The 19993-nt window shown below is 38.3% G+C and overlaps 1 protein-coding gene across 1 annotated transcript in view; it reads right to left on the reverse strand.

The window, feature by feature from the left end:
* Positions 1-1956: 1956 nt before the first annotated feature.
* The window catches only part of LOC109469398 (ATP-dependent 6-phosphofructokinase, muscle type-like), a 25804-nt gene continuing 7767 nt past the window's right edge, over positions 1957-19993 (reverse strand). The window contains exons 10-21 of the mRNA XM_019767903.1: positions 19312-19376; positions 18588-18657; positions 14746-14892; positions 13723-13793; positions 11957-12047; positions 11405-11557; positions 10473-10637; positions 10289-10350; positions 9377-9488; positions 8472-8574; positions 7479-7593; positions 1957-3289 (exon numbers count right to left, since the gene is read on the reverse strand). Of these exons, the coding sequence (XP_019623462.1) occupies positions 3178-3289; positions 7479-7593; positions 8472-8574; positions 9377-9488; positions 10289-10350; positions 10473-10637; positions 11405-11557; positions 11957-12047; positions 13723-13793; positions 14746-14892; positions 18588-18657; positions 19312-19376 (1266 nt within the window). The 3' untranslated portion in view covers positions 1957-3177. The remainder of the gene's footprint in view (positions 3290-7478; positions 7594-8471; positions 8575-9376; positions 9489-10288; positions 10351-10472; positions 10638-11404; positions 11558-11956; positions 12048-13722; positions 13794-14745; positions 14893-18587; positions 18658-19311; positions 19377-19993) is intronic.

Consider the following 19993-nt stretch of genomic DNA (forward strand, 5'->3'; position numbering starts at 1 on the left):
AAGTTCTTTCTCGGCTTTTGTGTCCGTACAACATTTGCATGCAGTAGAATCATAAGTAAGGGGGGAATTGTGTAACCACAGACTGACAGGAAGTCAAAATGATATCCCCACAGGGTTACCTCGGTGCAAAGTTTTGTACTCGGCACGTTTGTCTCTATTTGCTTGTGTTTCCGTATAATCATTTGCATGCAGTAGAATCACAAAAAAAACTGAGGGGGAAATGGTGTAACCGCAGACTGACAAGAAGGTCGGATTGGAAGTCAAAATTGTCTCCCCATAGGCTGACTGGAAGTGAATTATACAGTGTAGGAACTCAGAAACTCAAGGACTGCATGTGCCATTGCCTAATTCATCGCCATTATTCAATCAAATCAATATTGAAAATAAAACACGGATTTAAGTAAGTAACGGATTTCCAAATTTTCCCACTTTATTCACTAATGCTGTAAAACTGCTGCAATCAGACATCCAATATGTGTGACATGTATGTTTCTATTTGAACCCTGCAAGACTATATAGCCAAATGGCTAAACAGTATTGAAATAAATGAACAATGTGAAACGCCCCTTCAATGGCTTAAATTCATAATCTTTCACTTCAAATCTGTGCACTACCACCTTTTTGTGCCACTCTTGCCATCACCAAAGGCAAATAAATACACTAAACAGGACACAAACCAATGTCTGAGAATCTTATAGTCCCTTGATACAAACTTAAGTGTTTGCAAACTTCAAGACTCTTAGAATAGACTACCTTGGCAAGTCTACAGAAACTCCAGCTCCGAGAAATAAAACACTGGATATAAAGAGAAAAGTTTGACAGTAAGAGAAGATTTTAAGGAAAATAAATTCCTTTGCCCCTGAGGCATCTGAAAAGATGCTAGGTCCCTTAGGCATTGACAAAAATAGCAAAGAAGCATAGTCAACATTATGAATGATACTAAACAGTAAACATAAATACTTGTGAATTACTTGCATTGTGATGATCCGTTTAATAAATTTTTATAAGTAAATTTCTTGCATTTCATGCACTTCACAGCTAAGCAGCCATGCCACTAAATTAAACAATATACTTCATATACTATACAGACCAATCGTGCAATAGCACATGTTAAACTATCAAGTATAACACCAACATTACATAGCAAAACATAGTGCACAACATATATTTTCATGTGTAACAACAGGCCTCAAAGTACTCTAATGTCTAATGCAACCTAACACAATGCACTTAATCTTGCTATTTTCTCGCTGTTTTCATTCACATCATATACATGCAAATTATTTGAGGACATATGCAAATTATTGGTAGGGTTTTGAAGCTATTTCAACATTTTGTACTGTGGCAACATCAATTCAGTATGTTGAACACAATGTAACTGATGTAATTGCTCAAATAAACTTACAATTGATACATAATGATATTCTGACTTACCTACATTTTTTTCTTTAAACATTTTAACAGGGAGTCTTTTTTCTTAATATGTTGGATTTTCAGACGTACTTCAGTAATTTGCATGTTGCAACATTATAAAGCATACTAACAATCACATCTATTGTCTTTTGCTTTGGGGATCATAGACATACAATGTCATGTAGCAGCACAGGGATATACAAAATAAAACATGCTTTCACTGTACTATAAAATACCTCACTGTACACCATCTAATATGTACTTTTGCTCGTAGAATATAAGTCAACCTCCCAATTAACTCGGGTTGGTGGAAAAAGGAGTCCAGTCCGATTGGCGGAAAAAGCAGTCCAGTCTGACTTGGGGGTGGAAAAAGGAGTCCGGCGGTTTCTACGAAGTACTCATAGAAACTCGAAGTACCCATAGAAACTCGAAGTACACACACAAGAAAAAAAATGTGCCTGTGGTCTTTCGTAGAATTTCGTAGAAACCACCAGACTGCTTTTTCCACCCCCAAATCGGACTGGACTGCTTTTTCCGACAATCGGACTGGACTCCTTTTTCCACCAACCCAATTAACTCAGTGACAACATTATACTATACAAATGTAGTACCATCACACAAGTACAAGTTATTATCTTTTTCATAATACTATAGGCCTGAGGGACTGACCATGTTCCAAAAACCTTTTTTGTTTTGCTGCACTGGGGTATATGTTACACTTATAACCATGGCCCAGGCTCACTCCCCTGGCCAAAACTCACCCTTTTTTTGGTCAAATTCCAACATGCATATAGCCCCTTAGGAAGGCCTGGTGGAGGCTACCATTTGGCTAATTTCCAGTGCTTCTCCAGCAGCCCAAAGAGCCTGGTAGAGACTAGCCAGTGGGGTAAAGACTTGAATCTGAGTTACATTGTCCTCTGAAAACTCAGTCCAGGGAAATTTATTAAGATTATTGCTAAGAAGTTATCCGTTATTGTCTCAAAGTTACTGGCTTTGGATGAATCAAATTTGGCAAAAAAATTGCCTTTGAGGGAAAAATTTTACCCATGCAAAATCATTGTGGGTTGAATGGGTTGACCCAGGAGTTGAATATAACTGTCTGCCTATCTGTATAGTGTTATTCTTGGATTACATCATACAATGTATTGGAACAGTTATAAAAATCTTTCTTTTGCAGCATTGAATCCCAAATGCTTTCTTACCACATGTTCTCTTGTCCATATTATTCTCATATATCCATATTCTTTTTCCTATTGCTTTTGTCATAAGCAAAACAATTCTTAGTTTTAGTTATTATCATTTTTATCTGACCTCTTTATAGTAAATCATTTCCACAGAAAAATCTTTTAAAAAGATGTTTCTACTTATTTCTATTTCCTTTGTAAGGCAATTTTTGTTATAACTTCTTTCCTTGTCTTTTATTTCTTTTAATCAACTTTGAAATACAGTATTTGCTAGCAGAACTTCAAAATTCACTATACAACACTCTGTACATTAATATTTACCATGCTTGGGACTTCCGTTTCTGAAAAGTCAACCACCTTAAAAGTCTTGGGTTCATAATACTGAAACCACCTTAACCACCCCTGTATGTTGCAATGGTATCTTCTAGTTTCCCTCTGACATGCTGCTTACATGGAGTGGTCCACTTTAGGTTTCGGGGATGGCAAGCTAGAAACATTGCTACACACTACAGCACCAGGTTCCAGCGATGATGAAAATGCACACACGCGTTTTTTTTTCTTCTATCGTGACTCGTTGGTTTCACTCGATGCTTCCCTCCGTTCCCTCAACCTCGTAAACGCTCTCGTGTTTGGCGAGGATTCGCAGAAGCGGGCGCAGCTTCAGCCACCATTGCTCCCGTGGTAGGCGGTGCCTGGCGAAAATTTTAAAACATAACAGAAACAGCCTCATTAGCATGGAAGTGCAATAATGTGTTCGTTCATAACTTCAAGGATAAAAAATTTAACAGGAAAATGATGTTCAACAATCATGAATCAGACATTTCTAAAGGTTAACTATAAATATAATATCCCATCTCTTGTTTGATCCAAATATTTTAGGGAATGACAAAAATGGTGAGAATGATGAGCTTGAGGAGGATGGTAGTAGAAAATGACTAAGTTGCATCGCCAAGTAAAAGGCTCATTAATTTTGCACAGCTGTGATTGGTTGATACAGTGAGTCAATCAGACGACAAAAATACAAAAGACACATTATTGTACTGTACATTACGCTGGAAAGAAAGTCAACAATGACATATCATAATGTTGAAGAGAAAAACACAAAGAAAGAAGGAAAAGGATCACTGGACAGAGAGACCAACTGGAACTAGAACAGTTGTTTTCTGGTTCCCTTAAGTACTGGTTACAAAGTTGATCATAGTAGACTAGATATTGATTACAAAGTTGATTAAGCTTACAATGTAGCTCAAACTGATAACATCCATGTCCATAATATCACCATAGTCCATAATATCGCCACCTTGAGAAATAGTGTGCTTTAAGATATTTTTACTGCAACATACCCTAGGTACATGTATCACATTTGAGGTGTGCAGGAGTGCATACCAAAAGTATGTTGCAGTAAAAATATCTTAAAGCATACTATTTCTCAAGGTGGCGATATTATGGACCCTGGTGATATTATGGACATGGATGTTATATCTAGAGTTGATATATCTAGAATTGATTACAAAATTAACTTTACTAAGTCTACAAATCTAGCACTGATTATACAAAATCAATAAATCTAATATTCATAATTATTGATAAATATGATTATTGATATGATTACAAGTCAATAGATAAGGAAAACACTACAAGAAAGTTGACAGACAGTCTTCATCTTGTAACATGTAGGGGTTCGACAACCAACTGAAGTGTTTTAATTCTTTACGTTTTATGCATTAATTTCATTCTTTGGTCTTCTGTACATTTTATGGACTATCTTTGCTGTAATTTGTTTGGAGTGTGGAATTTCCATCAAATCTGAAGTGAAAATTAATATGCAGGAATTTGTAAGTTACTGAAGAAGTGGGATAACATTACAACATAGAGTAGACATAGATAAGTGTAGCTAAAGAGCAAGAATTAGCAATGGCATATATGTGCTGAAGCTGCAAGGCTGCATCATATTAAGGCCATATTGATTTGATTATATGGATGACATCCTCTGAGAACCCTAAAACTGATGCGAGCGTGCGAATAAAAGAAAAGTTTGACAAAAAAAAAAGTTTCTTTCATTATGAAATCTAAGTGATTATGAAGGTTAAACAAATGACAAAGAGTATGGTATGGTGAATAATATAATCTTTAAATTTATTTCTTTACATTTTCATCTTTTTCGTTTGATTTTGGCATTCTACGACAATGGTATCATTTTGGAATATTTTTTTGGCAACTTACGGTATATATTTGCTCATTTTTGCATCTGTTTTGAACGATTTGCAGCATGGTTGAAAACTTTTTTTTTTTTTTTGGAAACGGCCGAAAATTGATGCGCGCGCGGATGTCATCCATATAATCAAATCAACATGGCCTAATTATCAAGAGAGTGACGCACTATATACCTACAGTGGATGAGTGTATATGGTATATGATACTGGTAAGTAGGAAAGGGGGGAAGGCTTGTGCAAGAGTGAGTCAGACTCTTATATTATTTTGTTTAATTGGCATTCAATATTTGGAATCTTCATTTTGTCTGTGTGCTTACTCTTGAATTGCATAGTACATTATAGGGAAAACACTATGACTGATATATGATTGAATGTAGCTGATCCAGTACAATATGATTCAGCAATCTCCCATATTTTAGTTCAGGTTTCTTATTAGATACTGACATAGTCTGTACCCAGTTACTATATAATAATAGGTTTTTCCTATCATTCAAAATCTAAGTTGTTACTGATGACAAATGTCACAGTGGAGATTTTTTTTCTGCAACTACATTGTGTTAAGAAACCCCGACATGTTACATACTGTTAAAGATTGAGGGTTTTGAAAGCTTAACTTCTAGTGGGTTGCTACAACTGGTATTGGTATCTTTGTGCAATGGGCAGAGTCTAGGTACTATAGGTGGTTTAGACTGGTGTCCATCCTAGAGCTACAGAACAGGAGTGGACACTATAGGTGGTTGACATGTACTCTAAGGAATCTTAAACTCACTTAAAGTCAGACCAGGCCTTAAGGTGTGTGACAGGCGTTAGGGTTGTGGTCATGGTATGCTCCTCGGCCTCTTCAATACTGACTGTTCTCGTTACCCCATCTCTTAACGAAGGGGAAAATAATTAACTAATTAGCAATCCAGGAATGTAAACTGTTACAAAGATTCTCTTTTACCTTCAAGTTTTGCATCAAATCAGCAAAGCACCCAATCAGCCAATCAGCATGCATGTAACAAACAGTCATAAGCAGTTGCAGCCAATGAAAATGCTGGGATTGCTTAGCCAATCAGCTGCCTTTGCAAAGCCCTGGTTACAGCCAATCAGCACACAGCCAACCATTTGAAATGACAAACACAAGTACTAACACAACAAGTGCAAATAACATATTAGATTATAGCTTTGCATACATGTGTCTTTGCAACTAAAATTATTGTGACAACTTCTTTAAAAGCTCAATTGTCATGATTATGTAAAAAGCCAGCCCACCTGGTTATCCTTCAGAATAGCAACAAATGAATATGAAATCATAAATTATGTCAAATAAGTAAAAATATCAGCCTATTATTGTTTCCGTTTTCTTATCATAAAAGAAGACCTACAAATTTGCTGTTTGTGGTCAAATTGTGAGACTTTTGTTTTAAAGCAAATTTTCATGAGTTTTTTATCCATGTCAAGATTTTTGTGTTGTTTAAAGTACAACTTTAAACCAATTATATTATATAAAAACTAGGGAATATTATGATTTCAAAAGCAAATGTGGAATGTGAATTGTGCTTGGAGTGATGTGGTGTATTTGCTTTAACAGATTGGTAGATTTTATGATCCCTTACGGACATCTGTCACCCTGAAAAATATGTCTAAAGAGATTTCCAATGCAACATCCCACAGTATAATGCAGCTGTACATTGTATATCTGGCACTTGAGATCTCTCAAACACACAGTTTTTCAAAGCGGTGGATATAATATTACATAACCTTGAAGATAAACATTAATGAAGATAAGCAAAAAGGTCAATTTCTGGAGAGTTGACTTAATACTACTATCATATTACTATTACTGTTACAGTGACTCAAACGGCAGTAACTTTGTAATTAACTGATTGAAGTCTCTGTCGACAAAAAACTTAATGATCGTTACCTCTACTAGTAAAATTGCTGATTGTACCAGATGGAGTCTGACATATATTTCATATTTATACTACTAGTACATGTACATACCACAATGTCATTACACTAGATCCAAAACCAACATTCTTCATTTGTGTATTTCCGGAGCTGCAGTTCTTAATACTACGCAAAATCATAAAGCCCACACCAACTCAATTTCTTGGCTGATGAACTTTTGGGTGGATTTTGCATCTCAGGCATATCTAATTTTTGGGAAAATCTAATAAAGAACCAAGAATTTAAATTGGTGTGGTCCAAGAATAACATTAAGCCACACCAATTCAATTCTATGGATGACATCCATGCGCGCATTGATTTTCGCCTGTTCTAAAAAAAATCACCTCCTCTGTAGTTCATGGTAGGTAGTGACAATATGGAGCCGGCGGTAACTATGGAGGACGGCATCCAGGCTGCTGAAGCTCCACATAACTCAAGAATTCAGTACAGTACCGACTCATAACTGCCGCAAAAAGCCAGCATGTACTGGATTGTCATAAAAGTCGCTATGTACTACAGCAAATTCACAATACCAGCTTTGTATTCCTGTGGTTTAGCAGCATTTTGGGGGGAATTTTTCTTATTTGCCCGCGCACACTAGTTTGGAGATCTTCAGAGGATGTCATCCATAAAATTAAGACAGTGTGGCCTAACTAAAAGTGAGGTCCCCATACTACTTTGCACTTTGCACTCTGACCTCTGCACTCTGACCCCTGCAGAATGAAGCTATACTTACTGGAAGTCCGTCTGGGACTTGATATGGGTGACTGGACTGAACTGGACAGTTCTACGGTTGAGTCCAATCAGACACGCCGTGTCCTCTTCATTACACTCCACAACTACACGTCCACCTGAGGAAACATTAGGGACCTGTGTTAAATAGAGCTGCATACTGGTTGTATACCGGTACAGTACCACAAAATTCCACACGTCAAAAATACCGAAGTACCGGTACATCTAGAAGGTCAAAGTGACATCTAGAAGGAGCATATTAACTAAATGGAACGGATCTAGTCTAAGACTAGCAGCAAACAAGACTGGCACTGAAAACATACATTGCCATGGCGACGGTGGTTGCTGTTAGGGTTATTGTTTGCATGGTACTGCCATCATTTCATGATTTTGAGGAAGACTTGGTATCTGTTAAGTCTAGACAGATACAGCGCACTTCTCCTCTGAGTCTATAGTGAACAAGCCCCAGGGTCACAGAAAGTAGGGCCATTTGGGGCAGACAGGTCTTCCCAAGGGTTTCCAGGAATGTGGGCATAGATGTGGGTCAGAGAAATGCCTGTGGACATTCCGCATGCCTGTGGACAAAATGCCTGTACCATTCCTAGAATTCTTGCAAACTGCACACAATACTGTACCATTAGGCTCCTCCCTGAGACGCCGCCAAAAAACAGTCCAAATGGTTAACTTTTGTTTGAATATGGCAAAAGGCCACCTACTTCTGTCCTGTTTTATTATATTTCAGTCCATACCATGGCATGGATGAAATATATTGTGTTCTCTCATGTTTCTTCTTCTCCTGCTTGTTCTTGCATCTTTGCTCTCAATTACATAGCTACTATTTAATTCATTTATTTGAGAACCTTTGCCAGTTTTGCACTGGGGTAAGTTTGGAATAGTCCACTTTTGCGTGGGAGGGAGATGGACTGAAATATGCTGTATTTGCTCCCAAGCAAATGTTGGCCTTTCCAGTCTGAATAAAGATTCTGTCTGATTTTACCTTCCTCCTTGTAGTTGTTGTGCATCTTCTCAGCCAGGAAGGCCACAGACTTGGCTGCCAGCTTTGTGCCCAGATTGCGATCAAACGGTGACGGGCACCCACCCTGAAAATCAATCAATCAATCAATCAATCAATCAATCAATCAACCAACCAGCCAGCCAGCCAGCCAGCCAGCCAGCCAGCCAGCCAACCAGCCAGCCAGCCAGCCAGCCAGCCAACCAACCAACCAACCAATCAATCATAAACCAACCAATCAATCAATCAATCAATATTTATTGATCTACATGGCAGACATGACATAACATGTATGTCAGTATTGTCACCATCAATTTTTTACAAAATCCAGCTACTGAATCAAGGACCCATAAAATTCCAACCCTCTTTCTTATTCTTGTTGACGATGTTGATCACTTTATTTGCTGTGTTATGTATGATCACATTCTGTCTGCTGAGTTTGGGACAGTAACTGTCCCACAACACAACCATGTGGCACAGAAGAAAGTAAAAGGGAACAATAAGGTAAAAGAAGTTCCATAGCCTTCTCAACCTCATGTCTACTAGCCTAATTGCTCAAGCATTTGACCCCACCACAATAAAAAGAATGTTGTAAAACTAGAGAAGTAACATTTGCAAAGCAAATGCATAATGTTTACCTTCGGACACAGTCTGCTCTGTTAATTCTTACTAAAACACATTCACATACATGTACTATGAGTATATATATATGGTGACAGGAGTAGGGCAGACCATGAAATTGCAACATTATGTAGCCCAACACCAGTCACCATGGTGACAGATGTCAACAAATCATGTCATTGGTCAGGTCAGAGGTCACTGTTTGAAGAGGAAGAAACAGAGCAAAAACAATATGTTCTCCTTCCGTAAACGTAAAAATTAACACTAACCTGTTGCATGTGTCCGAGGACATTCTTTCGTGCAGAGAACAAGCCTTTCCCCTCCTCGCAATACAGCTGGTAGATAAAGTCAGTGGTGTAGTTCTCATTGCACTTCTCATTTCTAGTAAACAGTGGAAAAGCAAAGCTTTTATTTCAAATGTGGAATAGAATGTGTGTTAGTGTGTGGATGGTGTTCAGCACCAAGGGCAGGTGTGTTTGTGTGTGGTTGGTGTTCAGTACCAAGGACAGGTATGTTTGCCTGTTTGTGGATGGTGTTCAGCACCAAGGACAGGTGTGTTTCCCTGTGTGTGGATGGTGTTCAGTACCAAGGACAGGCATGTTTGCCTGTGTGTGGATGGTGTTCAGTAACAAGGACAGGTGAGTTTGTGTGTGGATGGTGTTCAGTACCAAGGACAGGTATGTTTGCCTGTTTGTGGATGGTGTTCAGCACCAAGGACAGGTGTGTTTCCCTGTGTGTGGATGGTGTTCAGTACCAAGGACAGGTGTGTTTGCTTGTGTGTGGATGGTGTTCTGCACCAAGGACAGGTGTGTTTGTGTGTGGATGGTGTTCAGCACCAAGGACAGGCATGATTGCCTGTGTGTGGATGGTGTTCAGCACCAAGGACATAACATGTGATTTCCTGTTTGTGGATGGTGTTCAGCACCAAGGACAGGTATGTTTGCTTGTGTGTGGATAGTGTTCAGCACCAAGGACAGGTGTGTTTGTGTGTGGATGGTGTTCAGCACCAACGACACGTGTCTTTTCCTGTGTGTGGATGTGTTCAGCACCAAGGACAGCTATGTTCACCTGTGAAACACCAAGGAAAGGTGTGTATGGTGTTAATGATTCCTGAATGCAGGAGTCCATCAAATTGCATAGTCTTGTTAAGATCTCATTGGCCATAGTTGTCGTTCTCTCACCTGAGAATCAGTCCTCGCTCCACACCTTCCACCATCTTCTTGGCAAGGTGTTCAACATCGTTCTGCAGAAATGGAGCAGAAAGAAAGCATGGCATCACAACAATTTTTTTTTTTTTCAAATCAGAAAAAAATGAAGAGACGAATCCGAGAACCAACAAATTAAATTGGTGTGGCCTTAGCTCACCTGTAGGTCTCTCATGCCAAATCTCTCCTCAAAGATGTACGCGGCGTCGGCCCCGCCCGCCAGCCCTGCGAGGGTTGCTAGGTAACCACAGAACCCTCCCATGGTCTCCACGACAAACACGCGCCGCTTGGTGCCGCTGGCAGACTGCTTAATCCGGTCACAGATCTGCAAAAAAATCAAATACATCCGTGAATAGTTTCATCAGGTTGGTAAGTCACTGAGTAGAGAGACTCTTTTTACACAACCAAGTCTTTTATTCAGCCGACGTTTCGGTGACCGTCTGTTACCTTCTTCAGGACAATTCTGCGTCAGTCGAAACATCGGCTGAATAAAAGACTTGGTTGTGTAGAAAGAGTCTCTTTACTCAGATCAAATACATTTTTATGCCTAATCTTTAACCTTAATCCTAACCTTGAACTACCTCCATTCAAATGCCAAATATCTGTGCATGAATGATAAGAATATCAAATATGGAGGTTTTTGTATTGATTACAAAATTTAAGTTTTATTACTAACAATGAACGTTGTGTTTCACAATGGCATAACTGTAACATTTTACATTTCTTGGATCACAACAAATAGCTATAGATTACCACTTATGCTTACACCTAATTCTAACTTTAGCACTTAATAATAATACATCGTAATTCTTCTCCTTGTCCTGCCTTCAATCTTAACTCTACTTCCCATTTTGTGCAACAAGATGGAATTCAAGTTTCAAGTTTCTTTTTTGATTACTTGATTTTGAGCATGAGTCTAGTAGACTTTTTCAGCCTCAGGGCTGTCATGGGACTTTTCAATCCTTCTGAAATTAATAATAAACTAGTCTACTACTACTAAACCACTTTGATTGATTGATTGATTGATTGATTGATTGATTGGCTGATTAATTGATTGATTGATTGTGTTCTAACAAACTCCTACCCTCTTACATCAGTGATGGCGTTGAGTGCAGTGTCAGTGCCCAGACTGAACTCAGTACCGGGGACGTTGTTACTGATGGTACAGGGGATCACCACCATCGGGATACAGAACTCCTTATACTGGGGACGGGCTTCAGCCAGCTGTAACACACTGTCATACGCCTGCAAATAGTCAAGTCAATGTGTTAATTCCTTGTGGATAACAGTAAAGTCAAAGTTTTAATCTGATGCACCAACTAAAAGAAAAGCAGACCCAAATACAAAGGGACTTTTCACATAGAACTGAGTCAACCCACAGATATGTGAGTTACCTTTCAATGAAACTTTATCATGCAATCAAACTTGCAATTTTTATCTGGACTGAATTGCTAATGCTATGTGTCTGAGACTGCTATTCACCTACAGGACAGTTGGCAAAACTACAAATTCCTTGTCCACCATACGAGGAAATTGTACCTCTCTAAGCAAAATTTCTCCATGAACAACTTAATTACAAATAAAAAATGATTTATTTTATTTTATCAAGTCAGAGAAATTCAAATCTTGGGATGTACCACTTACCTCAAACCCACCAATGATAAGCAGGGCGCTCAAGTTGAACTCCTTAAACTTACTGGCGATCTGGGGCAGTCCAAGTTTGGCTGGCTGGGTCCTGGGGGGAGAAACAATTTACAGTAACTGACACACATACAATTTTCTCAATCTTCATGTAACAAAAATTATACAATATTAACTATTATGCATTGCCAAGAACAATAATCCCTGAGGTACACTGTATGCACACTTCAGGTATCCAAGTGTTCAAGACATTCTTGCAACTCAAGGTCTCAACAACATCTTGTTTAATGCCAGCAATTAATTTTTATGGATGACATCAGCACTCACATTAATTTTCACCTGATTTGGGAAAGAGAACAAGAAATTCTACACTTTGACAGTGGTCAACATGCCGAAAATGGGCAATGATGTCTGTTGCCTTGCTGGAACGTGGATGGCAGATAACTATGAAGAGAGGAGACAAGGAAAGGCTCTGATTTTGTCTGTTAATTTGATGCAGTGATGCGTTTCATTCCTTTTATATGTGATGGTGGCTGTGTATATGTGACATTCCCACTGAATCATTTATGATTGAAAGCTTTTACTTTACAAAGTTGTTTTGGTGAGAAATGGATGTTATAATAGTTGGCACTAAACTATGGATTCTGAAGGAATCTTGTTTTCTTGTTTTTTTCTCGCCCTATCACATTAGATTTGGAGTCCACAGAGGATGTCATCCATAAAATTTACTTGCTGTGGCCTTAGGTACCAGTGGTAACAATTGATGGCAGATGACATTATATAACTCACTGATAGACAATAACATAATATTGCAATTATTATAACATAATGTGCAGCACAATACCCATCAAGGAAAAAATGCCTTACAGCCCCAAATAAGGGTACACCATATTGTGTCTGTTGTTTTTCACCTGTTGGTGCCCAAGAAAGAACCTCCCTCTGAAATCAATGTGTGCACATCCATCCAAGTGGGCACTTTAACCTGTCGATAGTGGGGGGAAATTTGGGAGGCAAAGACATCATAGTTACTCTTCGGGGTAAAAAAATATTGTAGAAAGTTCATCTCTGTTGGTAGAAGTCATTCTGAAACAGGTTTGAAAATTGTAATTTTCAATACGAAAATCTACATCAGGGCATTATACCAAAACTTTCTGCTACTTAATATGATCCAATGCTCACTGAGTCATGTGTTCTATCTGCATAACATGACATCACAGAAGTGGCAGAATGTTCACTCCTTGACAAAGACAAGAGTTGAAACGTCAAAAATTTGCGCAATGAAAAAAAGTCCAATTTTATATTATATATGTCAGAAATTACAGTTACTGTTACGTAACTGTTCCAACCTGTTTTGAAATGGCTTCTACCAACACAGATGAACTTTCACGCTAAGGCCACACCAATTTAATTTCTTGTTTAACGGATTCGCCCGCTTCATTTTTCTCTGATTTGCAAAAAAAAAAAAAAATTCAGAATCAACTGCAAAATGCTAATATTTTGCCCTGAACAGTCCTTTTCTTCCTAGTTGTTACAGATATTCCATCTTTCATTGCAGTGGTATCATTAAAAGTTCAAAATTCATTGTTTAAATTTTGAACCAGCCTGGTGTGTTGACTTCATGGCTCCTATCGTACCATTTTGGGCCATAATAGGATGCCTAGGCCTGTTTTTATTTTTTATTTTCGCCTGCCCGCTCCATTATTTTTCTAGAAAAATTCGTTTACCAAGAAATTAGATTTTTGTGGCCTATCTCTAGGAGACTATCTTACCTTTTAGCACCAAGTTTTGCACCACCCGAGCCAACCCAGCCACCCACATCCATCCAGTGTAACTTCTTCAGCTGTGGGGAGGGGGGCAGGGTAAGGCAGACAGTCAGACCAACACCAGCGGGCTCAAAGACTCCCACTTATTTGTCAAGCAATAAAATCTTAACCTTCTCCCTGCTAAAGTAGCCTTTTGGTGCCAAATTAGTACTGGTTACACTGGGTTAGGCAGCAAGGAGAAGTTTAAAAGCTCCTGTCACACATACATTGTATATAATCAACAACAGCACGTCAGCAGAATGTACTGCGCCTGTGCAGAACCCTGTATTTTCACGATTTTCGGTGGATTTTTGGTCAACGTTGCATCAAAATTTTGCCTGTTGCAAAGGATATCATTTCCTACATAACATTTGGAAACTATAGACGGGATGTTAACCTTATATGCGCTAGTACGACCTTAAATGAGACGTTCTGCCAAAGTGCTATGTACGGTTTCGCGCAGGTGCAGTACGTTCTGCCGACGTGCTATCAACAACCATGGCCTCAAAACCATCTCCAGACCATGGTTGAAAGTTAGTTGCGAGCAAGGTCAGCTTTAGTTGGGAGTTTGTTGGCAAGACTACAAAGGATGACAATGAATTTTGAAAAGGGAAGTCAGGAAAGTCATATTCGGTTTGGATGCAATCTGAGGCAAAAAAAACTACTCCCAGCCCAACAACCTTGGTTGCAGAGTAGTTGTGAGCAAAGTAGTGGGAAGGTCTTCAATGTGTGACAGGGGCTTAAGATACATGTCTACAGTCATGCAGATATCAGTGCAGTTACACCTGCCCATTGAAAAAATTAAGAGCTAGAGTCAAAAGTAGACAAGGTTTAGTATTAGGAAATAAATTCTTATGGCACAAGCTAAAGAAAATTTATCTCATATAACTTTAACAGTTTGCCTCCACAATTAAAAAGGAACTGTTAAAAAGTTGCAAAAACTTTGCATAAGTTCATCCTAAGTAGTGAATTTAACCCTTCAAAACTTACTCTTCCCTCTGCAAGGCCTTCAAATCCCTCGTAAATGGCGTAGGGCTGGTGTCCGTTCAAGATGGCGGTTCTGACGGCCGAACGGACCGCAGCATTCATCCCAGCGGCGGGCGCGCCAACGTTCATGATCCCGATGTTGAAGACATGCTGGAAAAGTGAACAGGTAGAAATCAACAAACTTTGCACGGAAGCTAGAACACAAAGAGACGCATCCAGTCTGAAAAGATTTTGTTAGAAGATTAGGCGAAACCAGTTCTATTTGTTGGTTCTCATAATCAAGATGAATAAAATCTGAAATGGAAGATCAAAAGGAAAGAAAAAAGATTCTGACAAAAATTATACAAGAAACAGCCTGTTCTTTTAGACATTGTAGAAACTGGACTCCTGGACTGAAAAGCATTCTAGAGACCCTTTTGAACAGTGCTGACTTCGAGAGAACATTCAAGTAACTGCTGCATTACAAACTAAACTGTTTGCAAATACAACAAAATGTACAATCATGTAACTGCATTGTAGAATGTTAAAGCTGCTTGGCCACAAAGAACTCTGAAATCTACAGAACCATGAAGTGACAACAAGACTGTAGCAAACAGAGAGCAGGTTGCTGAAACATACAGAATGTTCCTGGGCCTAAAGAGAAGGAGAAGAAATGATGAGAAGACAAATGCCCCGAGGCTCAACAACAGTTAGTTACATTTAACTTTTCTAGAGCAGAACATTTTTAAGTACAAATTGTGATAACACATTAAACCTTGCCACCATAATGATTGTTATATTGTGTTACATGTTATTCATTTGAGTTAAGTACAAAGCAACTAGGATCAGTACACACACAACTACAAAAATGGACAGAACAAATTGCTAACAAAATGTAAACTAAGGGACAAACTTAGTAGTTGGTTAGGATCAAACCTAGATTATGCTCTACTGCATATATATAACACGATTAGTTAAAACACTGCTGCATAATTTGTGGAGTCACTAGTCCTAAAGGGTAGGTATGGAATATCTATAACTACTTTCTGTTCAAGAGTAACTAATAAATCATGAAACTTTCACTGTGGTTTGATTTGCACAAGAGAAAAAATGAGGTTTTCACAGTGTTTTAAATTTTTACTTAAAAAAGGGAAACGTAATGTGTCATTTGTCAAAGACATATTTGTGGTATACTGACTTTGCAGTGGAGAGATCACCCCCTAAAAAAACTTAGTAAAAGTTTCCCGATTTGCAGTACTGATCTAGACACCTTACACAATGTAATACTATGTGCTACTAGATGGATTGCCCACCACTATATATAGTCTAAACCAGAATCTACCACTATTATTTTAAGTAAAAACCAGTAGTAACACCACCAACCAGTAACACAGTACAATGTACATTGTGTAGATTGTCTAAAATTATGACATGATTCAGAATAGTAACTCTCTAAGCTGCCTACCTCACATTCTACCCCCGTGTCAATAAGCTGAAAAGATAACCAAAATGTGACGTGAATCCATCGCAACAAAACATGCTGTGAAAATAAATCAAATAATATTGCAGCTGTCTTGTGAAATAATGTGCAAAATAAATAGAAAGTTACTGTAAGAATACAAGCAAGACAGCCTATTGTTAACTTAGTGCTTTAAGTTTACCTTGCCAATGAAAGAAAAATATAATATGCCATATACAACTATACAGCATAAGCCATAAGCTACCGTGCAGAATTGTTTACTTTTTTCTACACAATGTTAAAATTCTAGATCTAACAGTCTTAATTTTAAAGTTCACTTGTCTTGAAAGCAAATATTTAACATTTGAAACTGTCTTTACATGATACACATACATGTGAGAAGATAGTGGACACAGACAAAGAAAAAGGGCAAGTATTTGAAAAACAAAAGATAGGAAAGAATTGCCCAATAAAAACCCTTAATTGCCCTTAAAAACAATTTTCATGCAGTGTCCAAAAAATTAAAACAGCATTAATTCATGGTTTGAAAATGAAGAGGTCTTCCTTCTAAAAGCTTTTAGATGCCATCTTATGAATGTAATATTTAGCCCTAACCCTTCTATAAATGTGATATAATTTGTATGTTCCTAAGCTATAGCATTACAATTATAACAACTACATTGTTTCTATCATTACTAATTTAGATTACCCTTTGTTAAATCTAACCTACATGACTATTCTATAGCCTACAGTATGTTTAAGAAGTCCGAGAGAGGAGGAGGGTCTCACATAGAAGTGTTCTCTTTACACCCCTGACAAGAGGACAGAAGAAGTAGGGGTAAAAACATTGGTATGATACAAAATAAGAGAGTCTATATTTCAGACAGTTTGACAGAAGAGAGAAAAGGTCTCACATAGAAGTGTTCTTAAAAACCTGAAAGTAGGAAAAGAAGTAAACTTTAAGGTAAAACATTGGTATGATACACAAAAGAAGACAGTCCATGTTTCAGAGGTTTGACAAGGGAGGTCTCACATAAGTGTTCCCTTAACACCTAAATGTAGGATTGAAGCAGTAGGGGTAAAAACATTGGTGTGATACAAAACAGGAGAGGACAGTCTATGTTTCAGAAGTTTAACATAGGAGGTCTCACATAAGTGTTCCTTAAACACCTGAAAGTAGGATTGAAGCAGTAGGGGTAAAATATTGGTATGATACACAGAAGGACAGTCCACACGAGAGTCTGTGTACGTGAGTGTTGTAAGTTATCTCTCACGGGGTTGTTGAAATCCGCCGACCAACGCGGCCGTTTCGCTGGAACAGGAGAGCGGTCCGATGACAACGTTGAGGGCGGCGAGAACAAACGCGACGTTCCATCTACGGTGCATCGCGACTGCCGCCTAACCACAACCGGCGACTGTTCGTCGGAAAAATCATTGTCATGACCGCCCTAAAGAAAACGTGCAGTGCGAAAATTCACCCGATCAGACCTTACACCCGTGATTCGCTGACACCCAGGGGAAGAGCTAACTGTGAATTAGAAGTTGTTAGATTTTAGTTGCAGGGTTTATTTGACAGTCTGCCATTGAAGGTTAGACATTCTGGTAGAACACTATGTAATTTGTGAAATAAACCAACTAACAGTTACTAAATAAATTCTCTGAGTTAAATCAGTCAGAATACCAAATTGAATACTGTTCTCAGTCACTGATGAAAGATTCTCTCTGAAAAATTCTCACTCCTCAGAAAATATCTCCAGTTGCTTAATTCATTTCGTACATGTATTATGCAGTGCCACTTACTTTAAACTTTGTTGGATGTTTCATGTTGCAATTCTTGAGGAATCATATATCAAAAGCTGGCTTGGATGTTCTTTTAATTACAAATTTAGTATGACCAAAATTTCATGCCAATGTGTGACTGTGCTTTTATTTGTTGGGAAAGCATTTTTTTGTCCAATGAACCCTGCTGATGATTAGATTCTAAATACTAAAGTTTAATTTGTGAATCACCACTGCAAACCACACCACAGATATCACTCACAAAACACAGGATTTTCAGAACACCAAGTTGAACACATTACTACATTCTACATTGGAAAATAATCAATTTCACAATTAATTTAAATTTCAAATACTTAATAATCCGATTTGAAACTCATTTGATAAAAAACAATCATATAATAAACACCTTTTTTTTTCTTTTTTACTGTCGCATCAAATTTACCTTACTGCCTGGGCTATTCCATCTTAGATAAAGGGGTGGTCATTGAACTTTTTTGTGTGGCTTTTAAATTATTGATTGAAGGGGAGATTAAATATATGCTGACAACCCCTTTTCAGTGTTCACGATGGAATAGTCCTAAAGATTTTTAGTACTTTTGCCAAACAGCGGACTGGACCAACCTACCTGCTGGGGGTTATTAGGGGGTTTCACATGACTCAGGATCTTGTAGATCTCCAAGTTGTTGCGAAAACTCCTGAAGACAAAAATACAACACAAGCAAAATGCTGTTATTCACAACAAACTGTAAGATTATTATTAAATTAAGCTCTGCATAAAATATGGTCACAACTCAATCATATTGAACTACCGTAAAATATTCTTCTTAGAATACTACTTATTGAATGCATATGTAAAATTATATGTACTTTCGAACCCTGCCTTTCCTACACTACTGGTATCTGTATGTATAGCCGGTATAACCGCCTTTCGGTGTAACACACCAGCTTCGCAGGCACGCAGCGCGCCAGCAGCTGGCTACATTACACCGATCGACTTGTAACTGTAGTACACCTAACCCTTGACCTTCTAACTCTAGACAATCATTTGTTTAAAGCTATCTAATGACAATGTTCCTACTGTACTTGGTGACAGTGAGTTCCACTCTGCGATAGTTCTAGGAAAGAATGAATTCTCGAACACCTCAATCCTTGGTTGATAATTCTGGTACTTGAAGGCATGGCTATTTCTTGTTCTCTTCTGGGCTGGTATTAGGTACTTAATCTGTATCTGTATCCTTTTTCCCTTCTGTTACAGTACAGGTATAGGTATTAGGGACAGAGCCCTATCCTACACTACTTCAGATACCCAGAAATCCCCCTGTATCTGCCTGCCTGTCCACCAGCCTTACCTGCCCCGTAGACTCACACAGTTCTCAAAGTTTCCCTTCTTCATGGCTGCAGCAACCTGCTGGGTCTACAAAGGAAACAGAGAATTTCAAAACATTTACACAAAAGAACACTTTGCATGGTGAATCTTTTCATGTTTCATGCAATACACATTTCATTTTTCACAGACAAAACGTAGTACCTAAGGAGGCTATATCTTCAGATTTATCCACTGACATTTTTTTCCTGTTTGTGCAGATCATTTCATAAAATTGTATCAGATCTATTCCTGGCATTGTCTTCTCCATCTATTCACAACACACACACCCCTGCTAATGATCCCACCTCACATACAAAATACCTTACCCTATCCACACACTCCATTTACAAACAATACTACTAGGTGTTTTTACAAACTTGTATCGAATCAGAATATATCTCTGGCAGCCTTCTCCATCTATGCACATGACAACCCCCCAAAGCCCCCCCCCCATGAAATCCCCCCCTTCTTACCCTCTCCACACATTCTATGAGGTTTATGCTATAAGTCCTTTCACAAACTGACTGAGATCTATCCTTGGTATTGTCTTCTTTATCTTTGGGCATAACAACCCATTAACGATTCCTCAAGTAATGACACCATCTTCTTACCTTCTCCACACACTCCATGTACACACAGTTAAATTAAAAGTCATTTCAAAAACT

The sequence above is a fragment of the Branchiostoma belcheri genome, unplaced genomic scaffold, assembly GCF_001625305.1.
Source record: "Branchiostoma belcheri isolate BF01 breed outbred unplaced genomic scaffold, Haploidv18h27 scaffold201, whole genome shotgun sequence".
Taxonomy (NCBI): Eukaryota; Metazoa; Chordata; class Leptocardii; order Amphioxiformes; family Branchiostomatidae; genus Branchiostoma; species Branchiostoma belcheri.